The 18,675-nt window shown below is 53.8% G+C and overlaps 1 protein-coding gene across 17 annotated transcripts in view; it reads right to left on the bottom strand.

The window, feature by feature from the left end:
* The window catches only part of WT1 (WT1 transcription factor), a 187,164-nt gene that overhangs the window by 125,951 nt on the left and 42,538 nt on the right, over positions 1–18,675 (bottom strand). For 8 of the 17 annotated variants that reach the window (XR_014584932.1, XR_014584933.1, XR_014584934.1 and 5 more), the window contains exons 1-3: positions 3,062–4,299; positions 259–381; positions 60–162 (exon numbers count right to left, since the gene is read on the bottom strand). Coding sequence is in view for 8 of the 17 variants with exons in the window: in XM_083837899.1 (XP_083694025.1) it covers positions 60–162; positions 259–381; positions 3,062–4,235 (1,400 nt within the window). In the remaining 9 variants the exon portion in view is untranslated. The other 9 variants (XM_083837892.1, XM_083837891.1, XM_083837895.1 and 6 more) reach the window with 8 other exon arrangements.

The following is an 18,675-nucleotide window of genomic DNA, read 5'->3' as shown; positions in this document are numbered from 1 at the left end:
GCACCCCGCGCGAATCGAGGGGAAGGCAGGCAGGCAAAGCTCCCTGCTGGCGGCGGTACCTGTTGTAGGGGGTCCGGAGGAGCAGGGCCTGACTGCCCGTGCAGCTGTCCGTGGGGGTGTGACAGCCGTACACCGGGGGAGGCACCGAGTACTGCTGGTCCCCTGCAGAGGAAGCGGGAGAGAGTTAGCCCCGGCCGCGTCCTGCACTGGGGCAGCCCAGGCTCCGAGCCGGGCCCCGGCAGCGGCGCCTGGAATTACCTAGCGAGGTCTGCTGGCTGATGGGGTCCTCGTGTTTGAAAGAGTGGTTTGTAAACTGTGCAGCGTGGTGAGACGGCGTGTGGCCGTAGCTCGGAGTCCCATCGAAAGCCACGGTGCTGTAACCTGCCGGAGAGAGCACAGCGGGGTTAGGGGGGTCACGGGCCGCCCGGCCTGCAGCCCGCCGCCAGCCTCCCGCAGGGCGGCTCCACGCCGGCGTCGAGCAAGAGGCGCCGCCGCGGGCTGCCCCGGCTCCCCGCCCCGCCGCTCCTGCCCCGGTGCTGCCGGGCACGGCGGGGGAAAAGCCGCGGCGAGGGCTGTGCCCTTCCTTCGCTCTCCCCAGAACCCGCCCGGGACCGCAACCGGGGGGCTGCGGGCGCAGGGCGGCGCGGTGGGAGCCGGGGGCGCGGGGCAGCCCCGCGGGAGAGGCGGGCCGGGCAGCCCGCTCCCAGGGGCGGACAGTCGGAAGTCTCGTTCGTGTTTAAAGAGAACAGATCGGCTTCGGTAATAAAAAGGATGTTTTCGTTAATTGTTGCTCATATTAAAGAGGAAGATTCCCATCTGCTCTGTGTACTCCTCTGCCGTTTCCAATTTAGAAGTTACCCTTTAATCTCTCTCTCTTTTTTTAAGAGCAGCTTTCTGAAGAGTCTGCAATAAAGAGGCGGAATGTTACATGCAAAAATAAAACTCCTCCTTTCAGCGAAAATTGCTCTCCAAAATAATAAACAGCCTATTTTGTTTCCTACGCCGAGCAGATTCAGATGGAAAGAGACCACCTCTGCTGACCCCGGGCCGACACGAAATCGTAAATCAGGTGCTTGGACACCAACTTTCATTAATGACTTGGAGCTGGCTAAACAACTTCAGCTAAAAAAGTAATTACAAAGTAATATTATCTCAGAGGCTTCTCGGCTCGTCAGCATTTACCCCGATAACCGAGCTCCTCCGAGAGCCGCTCTTCCAAAAAAACAAACCAAAACAAAAAGCCCAGCGCGGGCTGGGAACACGACCCAAACCAACCACCAGCGCTTGCTCGCACGCTCCTCGCTCGCAGCCGACTTCTTGCAGCACGGGCATCCCCTGCAGCCCCGCCTGGGAGCGGCGGGCGGCCGGGGCATGGCTGTGTGAGCTGCTGCGGGGGTGCTCGGCGCTGTACCCGCCGCAGATCGCTAACCACAGGGGCTTTGCCGAGACACCGAAGTGGGGAGGCAGCAAAGGGAGCCGACTGTGGCTTCTCCGTTTTATTGTCTCTGCAGACGGATGCTGCGACATTACAGGGTTTAATTAACCTGCGGAATTGCGCAGGAGAAATGAAGGGGGCGATGGGGAGGGAAAACAAAAACAAAACAAAACCAAACCAAAACAAACAATAACAACAAAAAGCAACCTGAAGGCTTTGCAACCTTCACCTTTGCGGTGATTTTAAGCTGGCCCTAGCACTCCGGGGCCGGGGCAGCAGCGGGCTCACCCTCTCCCGGCCCAAGCTATCACCCATGCCCCTGCCCCAGGAGCGGAGCAGAGCAGAGCAGAGCGCCTTTCGCGGCGATGCGAGCAGCGTTGACAGGCCGGTACCCCACGGACTCCCATCCCACAGCTGTTTCTCGCTCCTTATCTCCTCCCTTAGCCCTCAGGGTAGAGGCTCAACCTTCAACTCCCTTTTCCCCTTTTCCTTCTGTCTTTTTTTTTTTTTTTAACTTTCAGAAAACACTGACACTTTCTACGCTACTTTTGGCCCGACGCAGACTTTTGGTGACCTTCAAAACTCAGCTCGGAGCAGTACGATGTTTTGGCCGCATTTTCCGGTGTTGCCTGACCCAAAGCTTCAGGAATGTGATAAGAAAGTTGAGTTCTGAACCGAGCTGCCGATAGCGAGGTCTCTTTAATTAGGGCGTTATCAGAGCCAGGCCTGATTAAAATGTGCTGAAAATAATTGAAAGCTGTACATCTGTTGGAGAACGGGGCCCGCTGGAGGAATCCAGTTGTTGGAGGAGCCCAGCTGGATGAAAGAGACAGGCGAATGAGAAGAGGAAAATTGGGCAGAGGTTTCAAAGCCTCGGCTCCCTACCCCCACACCCCACCCCAGACTTGGCAGAAGTGTCATCGCAGAGCCAAGGTAACGTCTTTCCCACGGTCGGAAGAACCGGCTAGAAAACCAAGAGTTCAACCTTGAGGAGAGCGAAAGCAAGAACATTTCATCCATCCCCGAAAAAAAAAAAAATAAAAACAACCAAGGGAAATAAAAAGAAAAGAAAAAAAAAAGCATACACCCTTTGCCGAATTCCCTCTTGCCGAAGGAGCCGGCCGCACGTCGCTGCAGCAGCGGTGGCCGGGCCCCGGCGCTGCCCCACGGCGAGCGGAGAGAGGCAGCCGCCCCGCAGCGCCCGCTCCCCGGGCCGCGCCTTCCCCCGGGCTCTCGCAGGGCTCCGGAGCACCGGAGCCGGGCCGGGAGGTGCGGGCGGCTCCTTCCGCAGACAGGTACTGCCGCCGGCACGGCTCCGCAGGCACACGCACCTGCGCGGCCGCCGCGCCCGTAACGGGGCGCAACCGCAGGGCGCAGCTCGCTGGCTCGAGCCGGCAGCCGGCAGCCCGCAGGCTGCGGCTGTCCCGGGGAGATTGCGGGCTGGGGGCTGCGGGGGCTGCCCGCACTCGGCCCTGCTCGGGGCAAGGCCGCCGCCAACGCGGGCGCCGTGCTCTTGTGCGTTAAAGGCTCCGCTTCCCTTCGGAGTGGTTAAAAACGGGCCGGCTTTAATCCCCTCGCCCTCCTGGTCGCTATTTCTGCGCGGCGATTAAAAACCCTCTCGGATACCTGAAATCCTTTCGGAGGATTTCTCTAAACCAAAACCAAACAGATGCTCCGCGCGACTTCCAGGCCTGCTGGCACCGCCGCACGGCACCCCCGGGACTCGCCGCCCGCCCGGCGCGGCCGAGCCTCCTGCGGGTCCCGGGGATGCTGCGCATCTCTGCCGGCCGGGCTGCGGCCCTGCCGCCCCGCTCCGCTCCGCCTTCCCCGACGCTGCAGCCCCGCAGCTGGGCGACGGCAGGGGCAGGGGCCGGGGGCGGCAGGGCCGGGGCAGCGGGACCGAGCTTCCCCTTCGATGCAGACGTCCCCCCGGGCCGCCCCCGCCGGGCTGCTCGGAGCTCCCGCCTGGCCTCGGCCTCCTCCCTCGCAGCCCGCCCGCCAGGGCGCAAGGGGACAGCCCGAAGCGACCGGCTCCCGCCGGGGCCATCCCCCTCGGCCCGGCCCTGCGGCGTGGGCTGTCAGCGTATCTGCAGGCCTGAGGCCGTCCCCGGGCCGCGTTACCAAGCGCCGCCAACGGCGCGGGGCCGGCCCGAGCCGCGGGGCCGGGCTCCGGCCCGCTCCGGAGAGGACCCGGCGACCCCACGCCGGAGGCTCCGAGCCCGCGGCGACCGCTGGGGCCGGGCCTCGCAGCCCCGCCGCTTCCTCCCGGCCGTCCCCGAGCCGAGGGGCAGCGGCGGCCCCACGGCCCCGGGCCGGGCAGTGCGGGGCCGGAGCTCCACGACGCGCAGCTCTGGGGCCGGCGGGAGCAGCGGGAACCACGGCCCGAAGCTCTGCGGGCTCTGCCTCCCTCGGCGCGGTAGCACCAGCAGCACGGAGAAGGAAGGGCCGGTGGCCGATAAGCCCCGTCCCTCCTGCGGGGCTGCCCCGAGCCGGCCCCGCAGCCCACGCGAGTTTGGCAGCAGGGTGGCAGTGCGGGGTGCGCGGCACCGCACAGCTGACCGCCGAGACGCTGAAAAGAAACCAAAAGCCGCCCCGGCGTGCGCAGCCCGGCCTGGGGAGGGTTCGGCGCTCCCGAGGTCAATTCGGCAAGAGGCGGACAAACGGCCGAGGGCGTGCGGGGAAGCGGCTCCGGGCTCCCGCGGCTCCCCGGGGCGAGGCTGCCGCCGTGCCGGGCGGGGAGGTGGCGGGCAGGGCCGGTTCGCCCGACCCCGGCCGGCCGCCGCGGGCCCGCTGTCTGCATCCAGCGAGGCTACGCGGGTGCCCCCGGGGACGGCCCCCGAGGCCGGGGCGCCCGGCAGCGCTGCCCTTACCCTGGTTGCGGATGGCTTGCTGGCTCTCCAAGCAGTTGGGCAGGTAGGGCCCGTTGGGGAACATCCTAGCCTGGCTGGAGGGCGGCTGGCTGGGCGGCGGGGCGCCGAAGGGCCCGTAGCGGCAAGCCCCGGCCGTGCCCGTGAACTGGCCGGAGAAGTGGACGGTGAAAGCGCTCAGGTACTGCTCCTCGTGCGGGTCCGACCCGTTCCAGCTCGGCTCCTGCTTGATGAAGGAGTGCGGCCCCAGCGAGCCGTAGGAGGCCCCCGGGGGGAAGTCCAGGACGGGAGCCCACTGCGCCGCGCTGCTCACCGGCATGGTGCAGTTGCTGTTGCCCGGCAGGGAGGGCACGGAGGGCAGCAGCGCGTTGAGGTCTCGGACGTCGGACCCCATCTGCTCGCAGACCTTCTGCCTGCCGCCGGGCAGCCAGTCTCCCGCCGGGCCGCACTTGTTCCAGGACACCTGGCCCCTGCCTGCCAAGCCGGAGGCCGGCTCCGGCTGCAGGCACCAGGCCGGCGAGCTCAGCCCTTTGGGGGAGGTTTGCTCCGCGACGCAGCTCCCCGGGTCCAGCCCTGCGGGAGCCGGCAGCAGCGACAGGGCGAGGTTGTTCTCCAGGATCGCCTCCGGGGTCGCGCCCGCTCGCAGCGCAGGGCGGTCGGCGTGCGTGCGTGGCTGTGTGTCCGCCCGGCCGTGTGTCCGTCCGTCCGTCCGTCCGTCCGTGCGTGCGTGCGCGTGCTGGGGGGGCACAGCCGCCTCGCACGCCTCACCTCGGATGCCTGCTCGCCCTCAACTTTGCAAAGCTCAAATAGAGGCGCTTGCCGGGGAGGAGGAGTCAGCCACGCCGATCCTCCATTCACACAACCTCCGCCGAGGGGCTGCCCACAGCCCGCTCTGCTGCACCGAGCCAGGCCAGGCACGGGGGGGAGGGGGCCGCGCGAGCTGGGGACGGAGGGGGAGAGGTTACCGGGGGAGAATATATCTCCCCTACACATCACTCCCACCCTTCCTCTGGTGCAAGCGCCACTAAATCTCACCCTAACATCCCTTCGCTTTAGGAGACTTGGCGAGACTGTTAGAGGGATCCAGGTGGCCAGTAAGTACGTGCTGGACGACTTCCCCTGCCAGCTCTGTTCGTGGCCCGGGGGACTCCCGAGGGCGGCGGGGTCGCGGGCCCCGGGGACCGCGTGGAGAAGCCGCCGCCCTTGCAGAATCGAGGGGAAGTGACCCAGCCCGGGCCGGGCGGACCCAGCGAGGGGAAAGTGTCTTTCCAGGTGCCTCTCCCCCTGGGGGAGGAATCCGCGCCTCCCCGAGCTGCTGCGGGCTGTCCGCCCGGCCCCGCTCCGCAACACGCCCCGCCGCTCCCGCTCGCTGAGCGGCCCCGGGCTGGGGGGCCCCGGGCTGGCCCCTCCAGGCTGCCCTGCGAGAGAGGGAAGGGAGCGGCTGGCCAGGTGGGGGGATGTGGGGGGTGTGGGAGGGGGGGCTCGCAGCGCCATAAGTAACGTGCTTTTGGGAGATTCACCTGGCACTGCTCCCGGGAAGACACGGTCTCTCCCTTCGCTCCCCAGCCTCCTGGACAGCAGCTCCACAGCACGCATCCCGGCCGCGGTGCTGGGAGAGCCCCCGACGGCACCTTATCCATCACCCCCCAGGCGGCACGGCAGGTTTTGGGACGGCCCCGGCAGCCGGGGGGCCCACGATCGTTCCCCCCACCCCGAGCGGCTGCCGAGGCAGGCAGCCCCCGCGGGACGCCGCTGTGCCCGCCGCGGCCGGGCGCGTCCCGGTACCCGGGGCAGACGCGAGCCCGCCGCCGCCCCCGCGGGAGCCGCTCTCACCAAACGCGGGACGAGGGATCCTGCCCTCCTCCTTCCTTCGAAACCACTAGTTAATAATCAGCCGCGCTGGGGGAAGGATTAGCTCCTACGAGCACGCGTGGGGCCGCTCCTCGGGGCTGCATTTCGATGCAGCGCGCTCGCGAACCGGAGCGTGCGGAGGAGGAGCGGCAGCACCGCGCCCCGGGCCGTGCCGCTCCCGTCGCTGCCCGCTGCGAGGCCCGAGGATCGCCCAGCACCCAGCCAGCGGCACGCAGCCCCCACCCCCGGACCCCAAATGTCCCTGCCGCGACTCCAGGGGGAGGCTGAAGCTTAACCCCGAGGCGGGGAGCCTTTACCTGCCGCTGCACGGATCGACCCCGACGTCTTCCCGGTGGCAATTTACGCCTCGACCTTCCCTTTCCCCCGCGGCACTAAAGGTTGTCACAGAGCATCGCCGACCTTGAAACGACGTCTTAAAATTCAGACGGTAAATGCTGCAACAGAATAAATTAAAACGGCCCGTTATTAGAGGAACCGAGTGTAATTTCATTTTCTCTTTAAACTTCTTAACCAAAACCGTCGGGTTTTGTTATGGGTGAAACGGTTTTAATTTTCACAAACCGTCTTCAGACAAATTGCTTTTAAATCACCTGTTTTGATGTGTCAATAAACCTTGTTGTTACAGGAATTCGCTTGTAGTAATAACAGCGAAAGATTTGGAGATTATCTGTGCCAATATTAAAGACCGTCTAAGTTTACAGGCTCCGCTGCTTTTTACGAGTACACACACAACTAAAACAACCTCGGAAGGGGGTCGGTAGCTGCACCCCACACGTAGGGCGGGCAGTGCGCTCCCCTTCGCTCGCCCTGCCGCCCCCGTGTCTGTTCTGCCCTCCCCGTGCCCCCGGTCCCCTGGCCCCGCACCCGCGGGCTCCCCCGGGAGACCGGGGAAAGGTGCAGAATCGGCATCCCGCTAACCGCCGGCTCTAAAACCGACAGAGTACATACATATACACACACATACATACATACAAGCCTTTGGTCGATCTAAGCAGAGTATTTTATTTCACGTGAAAACTAGACTTAGCACAAACAGAAAGTCCTTCCCGCAGCAGAACATTTTTCTAGCTAGCGCGCTTTTCTCTTTTCTTGAAATAAGCTAGCTTGCTAAATCTCCCGGGAAGGGAAGGAACAACGTTTTCTTGATCGCTTAGGACTGCGTTCTTCCACCTAGAAAGAAGAGCAGCCGAAGTCCTTCCACATCGTCGCCTCTCTCTCGTTCCCCAGCGGATACAACCAAGCGCTGAAACAAAAAGCGTCCCTGGCCATCAGCGCATCCTCCCTCCCCGCGGCTCCCGGCAGAGCCCGCAGCGATGGCGGGGAAAGCAGGGCACGGCCGGGGGGCTCGGGGGTCGCCAGCTCGGCCGGGCACAGCGCCGGACACCAGCACCTGCCTCCTGCAGGGGCACAGCAGCCTGCCGAGGCACGGAGCGGCCCGGCACGGAACCGGGGATGTGCCGGGCCAGCCTCGGCGGAGCGGAGCAGCCCGAGAAGGGGAGCACGGACCCTCCTACCCCGGGCCGGGCGGGAGGCTTTAGGCAAACGGCCGGAGCCGCTTCCCGCAGCCAGTTCCTTGCATCCCGCATCCGGGAGGGATAACACCTCCCGCTCCATTGCAGAGAAGGGGCGCTTTTCCAGCCGGAGCCACGCACCGGCGGCCCCTGCCAGGAGCGCTGGCGGCGGCAGGTCCCGGGGGTAGCCGGTCCCCTCCGAGGCGCCCCGGCAGGCCGGGGGACATCGCCCGTGTCCTCCCGGAGGCGCCGACCCCGATCCCGGTCTCCCTCTGAATCACCCCGCAGCCGGACACCCGGCCGTCCCCATCCCGGCCTCTGTGCCAAAGCCGAAGCACGGAGCGGGGAGAGGGCAGCGCGGGGCAGCAGCGGCTGCTCTGCCGGCTCCCGACCCAGGAGGGCAGGGGCTTTGCGCCCTCTCCCCTTCAAACTCGACCCGATCCAAGTCTCTGCCGGGCAGCAATCGGGGTGAATTGTTTGGCTACTCCATAGCTATGGGAATTCCGGACAAACGGTGCATCTTCGACTGTGCTCGAAGGCCAACGCTAAGAGAGCAAACAACAGGTATTTCTTGGGCGAGGATTATTCTGCGGAGAGCCCCACTCGATCCCGGGAAACCCGGGCTGGGGAACCTGCTGGGAGCTGAGCCCCGCTGAAGCAGCTTCCTGCCACGCCAACCGGTTAGCGGGCCGGGAATTCTCACTGCGCTTTGCTGACCTCCATCAAGGATCCCCTCGCGCTAAGAAGCTGGGGGAGACTGGTTTAAACAGAGATAAATCCCCAGCGCTTCCAATCCTGTTCCAGCCGCTCTCGGCACACAGGGGGATCTGTCTCCTTTCACTCAGGGAGCCGATCAGAGTTTGATTATTTAAGTGCCAAGAGCAGCAGAAACAAAGCTGCGGACCATCTCCAGGAGCGCCGAGGGGCTGGGGGAGAGGGGCAGGAACCCGGCCCCGCGGGCCCGATCCTGCGCCCCTCAGGAGCTCCGGGGGCTGCGGGCACCAGGGGAGCCGGGAGCCGCCGGCCTCCCCCGGCGGGGCGGAGGGGCAGCGGCACGCCGCCCGGCCGCGCTCGCCTCCCCCCGCGGGGCAGCACGGCGGCTCTGCCGACGCGCCGAGGGAAGGAGCGGGGCCGAGCCGGGCCGGGCCGGGCCGGACAAGGAAGGGGCCGCCCCCGCGCCGCCCGGAGCCGTCTCGCAGCGCCCCCCGCGGGCGGGCGTCCCGCTACGGGCCCCGCCGCCGGTCCGGGGCCTCGGTGCCGCCGTGCGGAGAGCCGGTGCCGGCGGGTGGCCGGGGCTCGGGCCATTATTTTACCGTAAATCTTTGCAGCGCTGGAACTAATTACGGAGGGGATGTGTCTCAATTTGTTCCGCATTAGCGCCGAGCCGGGCCGCGAGCCCCGAGCACGTGCAGTTGATGAGCCGAGCCGAGCCCTGCGAGCCGAGCCGGGCCGGGCCGGGCCGGGCGGGGCCTGACCCCGCACCTGCGGAGCGCCCCGGCACCGCGCTAGGCTCGGCGGCGGGGAGCGGGGCCCGAGGCTCCCGCGGAGCCGAAGCGGGGAGCGAGCCGCTAGGGGGGAGCCCCGCGGCAGGGACGGGGCCGCCAAGGGTCCCCGCGCCTGCTGCCCGTGCCCAGGCTCCGGCCGGGACATGTCCGTGGACGGCGGGTACCGCTGGCGCCTTTCGGACGGTTTAAAAGTCGCGGATATCCAAGGGGTGTACTCGCGGAGCTGCTGTTAAATAGCGATTAAGCTACTGCATGGAAGTCTTATAGGTACTGGGTACTTAAAAAAGAAAGTGTAAAAAAAAAAAAGCCCCTAGATAATATACTCAGGTCTTCGCATTATCTCTAATAGTTCTGAAGGCATTAAAATTATTATTTTTGTAGGGAATAAACAAAAAATACTCCCAAACTTAGCACGTTATACAGATGAAGGTGACTGAGATCGAAGGAATTACTTTCTCCCTGGTTGGAGAATGCCGATCCCACTATAAAGGCTTACTTAACTCTAAACGTCATAATACAGAAGAAAAATCAGAAACAATAGCTGCTATGTGCACAGATCCTAGTAATTCTCAGCCTCCTGGAATACTGGCTTTAAATACAGGTGCACACCTGAAATGTAAACCAGACATTTAAAGATTCAAAAGTGGTGGGAAAGAGCCAAGCGAAGTGAACCTGCTGTGCCCACTCACACACTGCAGCCTTTCTGGAGCTCACGGCTGAGCGAGGGCTGTTTGTAGCTGACACCGCGAGCAGCCACAGGTCCCCCACCTGCAGGGCGTTACAGAGCAGGTGCAGAACACGATGGCTCCTTACCAGTTTCTCCAGTAGATTTCACGTGAACATGTTTTGCTGACCACTAACCATGCATGCTTTTATGTTTCTTATGTTTCAACATCACTGTTGAACAACTGCACCACAGCAAAGCAAAGTCCAAATCTCACTTTCCTCTTGCAAAGCTCCTTTTTTTTGCAGCACCCCTGCACAGAGATACCCTTTCAAACAGCCCTCTTCAGTGGAAAACACGTGGTGCTCCAGTGAGGCTATTCTGTTTTACTTCAGCTGAGGATCTCAATCCTCTTCACAGGATTTTGTTCTAATCCTACAGACTTCAGAAGAATTCATGAACATAAGCACCTAACTGAGTGTGCTTTAGGGCAAGAGTGGTTCTGCTGAAATCAGGGCTTAAGGACTTCAGTCCATCAGGGTGTAACACCTTGCACCATGCAGCGGGGAAAGCCAAGCATATCCTCTTTGGATGTCATCCTGTGTCATCCTACGGATGTCCAGTGACTGCAAAAGAGAAGCAGTGAAGATAATGTGCCTGATGCCTAAAGCAGACGAGGAACAAAAGCTCCTGGGTTCTAGTCAATGCTTTCTGCATCCTCTGGAGAAATAGAAGAGGTGATGTCGATTTCGCCAGAACACCATGGCCTCTAGCAGTATTTGTGGAGCGCCTTGAGACCTTTAGTAAGCAAAGAAACTCATACGCTTGCTGCACTACACAGCACAGCTCTGTGTGATCTGCCAGCGATGCGATGTGCGAGGGGGGTGGCAGTATGTGCTGGAGCTGGAGAGCAGCTGCAACATGCTGAGCCCCTGCTCCCAGCCCCGTCAGGGCGGCTCCTTCACAGCTGCTTGCCATGGAGCCAAGGCGCAGCCCTTTAGCTTCGTTCCTAACTGAGCATACCCAGTCCTTCACTTAACCGCAGATATATAATGGTACACCTCTCTTTTCTCTCTCTGGACTGTACGTACTGATACGTCTGGATTGCAGCAATACACAAAAAAAGCAAATAAGATCATTTTTTTCTTATCTGGAAAAAATCTCAGCTGGAAGCAACAGGCAGGAGAAGTGTAGCTCCAACCAAAACAGGAACTTTCCAAGTCCTTTATTTCGAGGCTTCTCATTCAATGTATTTTTTGTTAAGACCAAAGCTTTGCGGCCATTCCCTCCCTTGTGTATAATACTGCTGCATGTGGTGTCTGGTCTGACTGCAGGGGTGAACGGTCATCTCCATGACTCCAGTGCCTCAGTCCAGGAGAGATCTTCTGCAAGCAGTGACAGAAGGCCTGGTGCTCCCCACAGGACTGAGTACAACCCAGCTGGGCTGTGCAGGTGCCTGTATGGTCCGGTATGGTCCTCATCTGCATGTCACTGCAGGACTTGGCTATTTCCACGCTTGTCACCTTCATTATTCAGCAGCAGCCTCTGCTGACCTCACTGGGACCCGGACTGGGACCCGGACTGGTCTTGCAAAACTCATGCTGAGACTGATGCAGGGACAGTTAGAGACGAACCTTGCAGGGAGAGGTGCGGGAAGAAAGGAGAGGAGGGAGGGAGCCCATGTGCTGAACTTGCTTTAGAAGTCCATTTTCTTTTTTTTTTATGAGACATGGGAGATTCCTTTCCCTTCAGATTTATGGATTTTTGATTCTCTTAAATTCACCTGAGTACTGTTATGACACAGGAACTAAAATCACCAAGAGTGCCATAGCCATCGAGTCACAGACTCTTAAATTGCTCATATCTACGACTTCCTTGTTTTTCCTTCCTATTACACCATAACAGCGTTCGATGAATTACACATTGGAATTAAGACCGGCTTGAAATACTCTTGAAATATTTAAACCTCTCTTGAAATATTTAACATGTTAGTTGAAAAGAAAGAAACAAAATAAGGCACAAAGAAACCCTGTTAACTTGTTATTTATGATTTTTAAATGAATCAGTGAAAGGAACAGCTAAATGAGTGTGATTCCTTTCTATAGATTGCACTGTCTTAGATTAATAGCTGTATGGACAGATTTGGAAGTAGCACCATCAAGCTAATCAAGATACTTAAAAAGTTTATGAGCAGTTGCTTAGAAAAAAACAAGATAAAGCCTATGGAAATCTGATACTAGTCAATGGTGCATTTATTCAAAACATAATACTGACTTCAAGTCTCCATAAATCCTTTGCAAATGAAACTTCCATTGTGATCACTGTTCCAGATCTAAATGATTTATTCATTTTTTCTTTGGTAGACATTAGATATATCTCAGAATGCACAAGTTATGCACCTATTGATACAGAGTTAATCATGCCCCCATGAGATAATACATATTACTTTCAAATAAGAAGATAATTCAAAGGAGTATACCTATAATAAGATTTTTTTTTTGATTTATTAGTGGATTAACTTACATGAAAACATAACATTTTTGTGTGATTTGTTTCAAAACTCAGGGCTTCCACATTTCCAACCACTTAGCTCTTGGGAGCAGAGCAGATGTTAGATTGTGTAAAGTTTCAAAACCGAGTTCTTAGCAATATTTCTCTCATTGCTTCACCCTGAGCAGCAGCATCCTTTGCAATCTCTACATACATTTATTTGAGGAAATGTGTTCTACTGCTTTGAGCAGCTGTTAGAATACAAGGAGGATAGTGAAAGGCCAACCAGAAGAGATGTACCAGGAAAACAGTCTGTCAGCCCGTTTTTCTAACTCAATGAACTGAGCTTCCCAATTCATGGAAGCCACGTGGTCTTCACTACCCCTGGGTTTCTTTTGTTTTACATGCTTGCCTCTTCAGAGTTCAAATCAAAATGGATTCTCAGTTATCAAGTTACTCCAAAAACCTCTGGGCAGAAGTCAAAATAAGTTCAGCAAATTGGTTGGATATCAGCTAAAAACACGCTTAATTTTTCATCAAATAAACTCCTCTCAGAGGAACTGTTGGAGCCAGCCTTATCCAAGACACCAGATCTGTACTGAAATAATTCTATGTATGGGTGACATGAACGCCCTTTAATAGCTACATATTCTTCATCAGGGAGTGGAAGCTCTTGTGTAAGTTGTGTAAGTTCTTGAATAATTTTACTTGTAATATTAGTCTCTGTTTAAACATAAACAACTCTCCAGTCAAATAAGGGTTTCAGAATATTTCATACTTCCAATATGCTCCACTCCAACACCATCTATCAATAATATCCACCCAGGTATTGTGAAGGGTTAGGTTTAGGCCCAGATTTATCAGTACATACACAAGGGCATATGCAATTGCCACCTAATGCACCTCCAGAGATCATGTCCCCTCAGACAGCTGAATCTAACCTTGTTGTCTCCTGCACTTTGCATCAAAGGAACAGGATCATTCCCACAGCCACAGTACACACATCTGCATGCACAAGTTCACAGGAGGTAGGTTTTCTTCATGAACTGTAATATTAGTAATCTTAACCAAAAGAGAAGCCATAGGCCAGCCAGTACACAAGGGATGAGAACTGCCCATCAAATGCAAGGAATCCAAAGAACCTCAAACACAGTTAAAAGATGGGAAGCACTATCCTGTCCTAGATGCCAAGTTATTAGGTGACTACAGAGCTATGCTTTGTGAAGTACTGCGAGGCTTTGAATAGTCTTGTATAACTTTTCCCAAATCACAGAAGTCCCCTGGGAAACTTCAGTAATCAAACAAGATCTCGTGGTCAGGAAGCTTTTCTTCATTCAGCCAATTTTATTTCCCCTTCATCATTCCATCTATTACTCATTACATCCTCCTGCCAAACGCGACATAATTCTTCTCTCTCTCATGCTTACATATTTCAGTCCCATATAGACCATTATGTCCTTTCATCCCAGCTTTTCCTATTGCTTATTCAGGCTGCATGTATTTAGTACTTTTCATTTTTCCTGCTGTCCTCCTCTGAGCTCTATCCAACAGCATCTCTCCAGAATAGAGGCACTCCATGTTGAACGAAATATTCTGCAAATAACTGTATTTGGCAATCTCTAAATGTAAGGCTGCAAAAAAAACCCAACCAATGACTAAAACACCTTGAATAACTGAGTGAGAAACCAAAGCCATAAAATTGTCAAATCAGGATAAGGAACTTTGGGTGACATTGCAAGATCAACTTCACAGGCAGCCATCAACTAATGGAGTCTTCAAAAAATTCTCTGATCTGCTTTATGGTCCCTGTCTCAAGGAATGTGTCATTAAGCACATATTTGTAGCAATCTTTATGTACAAAATATTTTATAAGCTTCCTCTCACTGTGCCAGCAGTAAGATACTGCATATTATCCTTATAATCTTGTAACAGATTCTTGAGACACAAGTTCCAAGATAGTGAAGTTTGTGTAAAGACAACTTTTTGCCCAATTAAATCACTTATTTTTGAGCAACTCATGCATAAAGCATCAGAACATACAAATCACGGTGTTAGGCAATTACAGAATTTTGCTTCTATTATCACATTACTTTGAAGCAAAGGCTTCCACAGCCTTTCACTGCCAGAAATGTGTGGTTCTTATCCACGAATAAGGCAAGGTCATTCTACAAAACAGACCATACTACAAATTATACTTTACCTACATAACCTACTATTTCATAAGCTCAGAGGTTGAAAGACTTCAAGTTTAATCATCTGAAGATGGTGAACATGGTAATTTATCTCATCAAAACCTGGGAGCACTATATATTTGAAACTGGGTTTAAGTCCAGTCAGGAAGGCCAGTTATCTAGATACCTTTTATATATTCTCCCATTTTTGCTAAGCTTTATCAGCTTTATGACAAGACACTGATAGTGGTGTATGTTTGTGAAAGGCATCCAAACTGACAGAGCTACATTATCACTCCCCAAACTCAGGGTCTGATCTTCCCTTCACAGCAGAAGAGACAGGTAAATTGACAGAAGACACATCAGCCCTGATGAAAGAGATAAGAGACAGGTTCCTGGTTCTGCTACATGCACTGCAACATGTTAAATGACTTGTGTGCAACACACAGATAAACCGTAACTTCTTTTTTAACCCATATCAGGTTTCAGGTTTAGAGTGAGCCCTCAAGCCTTCTGGGGCCTTGCCCAAAGCGTGTGCAAGAAGCACTCTAACAGCATGGTCCATCTGGGGTCAGTGAAACTTCCACTGTGCCTGGGAGAAGCAAGATGGCCACAGAGTCAAGACAACTGCTATGGGACCTGAGGGAACTCCTGAGCAAGAAGTATCTGGGCATCTTTCAAAATGGAAAGGGCATCTCAGGCAACCAGCAGATTTAAAGGATCATGAATACTCAGTAGGAAGGAAATGTCTAAGTGAAGCACCTGCACCTAGCTGCTAACCTGCACCTCCATGCAGCAAAGTGGCACATAACATGCATGTCCCAAGCAAAGCTCAAATATTTGTATTAGAAACATGTTCCTACAGGAGGGTTCCTGACTTCCCCTAGTGCTATTCTTTCCCTATTTGTCCAATTTCTGTATTTGTTCTCCTCCCCTCAGTTTGTTCTTGTTATAAAAGAGAAGGATGCATTCCTTTTCAGTCTTTCCTAGGTAACTGGAAAATGCTACACAACAGCACATTTGCAGATAATTTTCATGCCAAGGACACAAAGCTGCTTTGATTACCTGGCATGCATTTACCAGAGCAACGGCACTGAAGGGAGTCTTAGCCCTTCTCCCCTTTCCCCTACCTTGAACAGCAGCAGGGTTGGCTTCTGGCTCTGTCTCACCTAATGTGGTCCTGGACTCTCAGCTGTTCTAGGGCTGATCCCACCGTGAACCAGGATCATATTCTTTCCTGATTATGTCCAGAAAAAAATAGGTGGCAGTAGGTATGCAAGGTATCGGGCCCTGGGACAACTGACAAATCTTTAAGTACCTTGTGGGTTATATTGGAAGCATATTCCTAGAGATACTGTTCCTGTTTATAAAGTCTTTTGGGGCAAACGTTGCTCGATGGAAAAGCAGCATAGAACTTTAACAAAAGCCATGCTGCAAAAAGTAAAAACAAAAAAGTAATTCTCCCACAGGAACTGAAAGGCATTTCATACATGTCCAATGAGACATTAAAAATAATTATGTGGAAGAGTAATAGCTCCCTTGGTTGTTTTAATATATTTTTGTCTACAAACAAGAAACATTCTCTAAACTGCTGCCTTGGCTTGGCTTGAAAGGTCTCTCAAACAAAAGCCCTTCAAGTGACCCTTAGATTATTAAAGCTCAGTAACAATGAATGTGGATCTTAGTTCAAACAAAGACCGTAAAAATAAAAAGACAGCAGTTTTGGTCTTGGAAATGAATATACCTCAATAAATTGGAAACAAATAGAACGCATTTTTTATCAATACTCATACCCTCTCTGAACAAAACCAAAAACTAGTTTTGACATTATATTTCTCTCAAATGATACCTGCAAACGGTCTCACTTCTAGTACAAACGGAAAGACTGGATGCTGTATCTTAATTTAAACTTCTCAGAGTTCATTCAGAGAGCAATTCAGATCACCAAGGCTATTTTGGATTCTATCCTTGATTTTTCCTCCACAACTTGCTAAATATCATTAGTATCATTGAAAACGCTTGTGATGAACAAAAAATGCCAGCAATGCCAAATTACAAAGCTTAAACACTTTGATCTGTGTTCCCCATGAGGAAGCGACAAAGGTTGAGATGTGCAATGACAGACGTTAATGTCACATGCCAAAGCAGGAAAAGCAAACATAGGAGTGGGGAGAGATATATAGGCCCTGTTGAATACTTTGTTTTGAAAGTCATATGTCATTTAAATGGCCTTTGTAACTGAAAAAGTTCATTAAGAATGTATTTTGTGTAGTTTGCATGCAGAACGTACACCACTGCCAGGTGATAGAGTCGGTTTTGCACTTGTGAACTGCTTTTTGCTATCTGCTTAACTTCTGTGAGCACCAACGGCTGTGTACAGCTCCTTCTAGGCACAGGCCCAAAAGTATGTTGCCAAGGCAAGTAGCCTAACCAAAACATCAAAATTATCCCAGTTCCTCCCTTTCCTTTCTGCCTACCAGAGTTGCTCTTGCAGCCAGTGGAGGAACTGGAGGTGCAGGGACTGTCACTATAGCTGGGAGAAGAAGACAACCTCCCTAAAGGACAGTGGTCCTCTGCCCTTCCCAGTGAGCTCACTGGCCAGCTCACCTGCCTCTCATCAGTTGCTCTGGTTTTCCATATGTGTTCTGGTGTTTCTATTCCCTCCCACTCTCCTTCCTTTAGAAGTAGCAGCCCAGCTTGCCCAGCGCTGTGGCACACCCATCAAATTTGTATCACCAGCTCCATTTATGATTAGCAGCACAGTGGCAACAAGCAGATGAGTGTTTAGCCTTTCCTCAGCTGGACAAGACAGTGCCACACCGAAACTCTCTCTGGTGTTTTCATTCTGGAATTTCACCACCACTGGCAGAGCTGAACAGGTAGATAAAAATGCCGCGCATTTTCCCAAAACAGACACCCTCTGTGCATTCACAAAGGCGGACAAAGGATGCATAGAAATGATTCATTTCATTTCCATTGCAAACAACATTGTCTCTTCTTTGCCAAATTTCTGAACAGAAAGCTCAAATGAGCTTGATATCTGTAATCAAGAAAGTACACACGTAACCGTGCATGTGCTGTAACAGCCATAACAGCGCTTCTCTATATGGGGATGCTTAATGACTGGAACTGGGTTAGTATCCTTGCTGACCAAAGCTTTCTATTCAACCTATTTCTACTCAGAGCAGTAAATTAGCTACCTTTGTGTTATGCCTGATTCCTGTCCAGGGTGCACAGGAGATGTTTGTTCTGCATAGCCATGGCAAAGAATTTGGCTATTAGCATCAAGTTTGGCTATTCCTGTGAACAAGAACTACCCTGTGAACAATTTTTACCAGACATCAAGCAGCCAGCAGTGTGATAACAACACTTGTAATACCACCAAGGCTGGATTTGAATACTTATTAATCTACCTGTTTCTCGCTCTCTCCCATGTTCTGAGGCATTTATATTTTTCCTGAAGTTTAATGAGCATTTCTTCCCTGTCTTAATCATCTCTCGAACTCCCATGTTGCAAAGAATAATGCACTAAAGCTCACCTGTAGCATGGAGTGATCACAGAGTTCAATGCAAGTAAAGCTTCTCTTAGTATATTTCACACAATGTATTAAATAAATTTCAGAAGGACAAAAAATAATAGTTATACGCAGGAGGAAAATGTTTCTGAATGAGATGTGGAAATGAAGACATGAAAAGACGTAATTTACTGAACAGATTAATAGCTGATAATGTCATTACTGATGTTCTTCAAAGCACTAATTTCACTTTACCGGAATTCATAATCCTTAAAAGCAGGAATCTCATCTCTGTTCTGTGTTCATATAGTGCTTAGGACAGTATGGTACTGCCTGTCACCAAGGTTCCTAGGTGCTTCAGCAGTACAAATAAAGAATGGCAGCAGAAGAAAACTGATTATTAGAAAATATCAATTCTTTACAACTTAACAGATGGTACTAAGAAACAGTGGCCTGAATTTCCACACATTTATTCTCAGAGTTACTGATCACTTTTGACAGTTGCATCACTTTTATAGATTGTACAACTCTTCTTACTCTAAAGCTAGACAGATTAGGATAGTATTGTTGGCCTCCTGTAGTTACCTTTTTATTGCTGCGTTTTCTAGAAAACAGTATAGTAATAGTAATAAGCCCGTTGGTCAG

This window comes from Anser anser, assembly GCF_964211835.1.
Source record: "Anser anser genome assembly, chromosome: 5".
Lineage (NCBI taxonomy): Eukaryota > Metazoa > Chordata > Aves > Anseriformes > Anatidae > Anser > Anser anser.
Note: the sequence above shows the minus strand (reverse complement) of the source record. Positions and strands in the feature narration are given on the sequence as shown.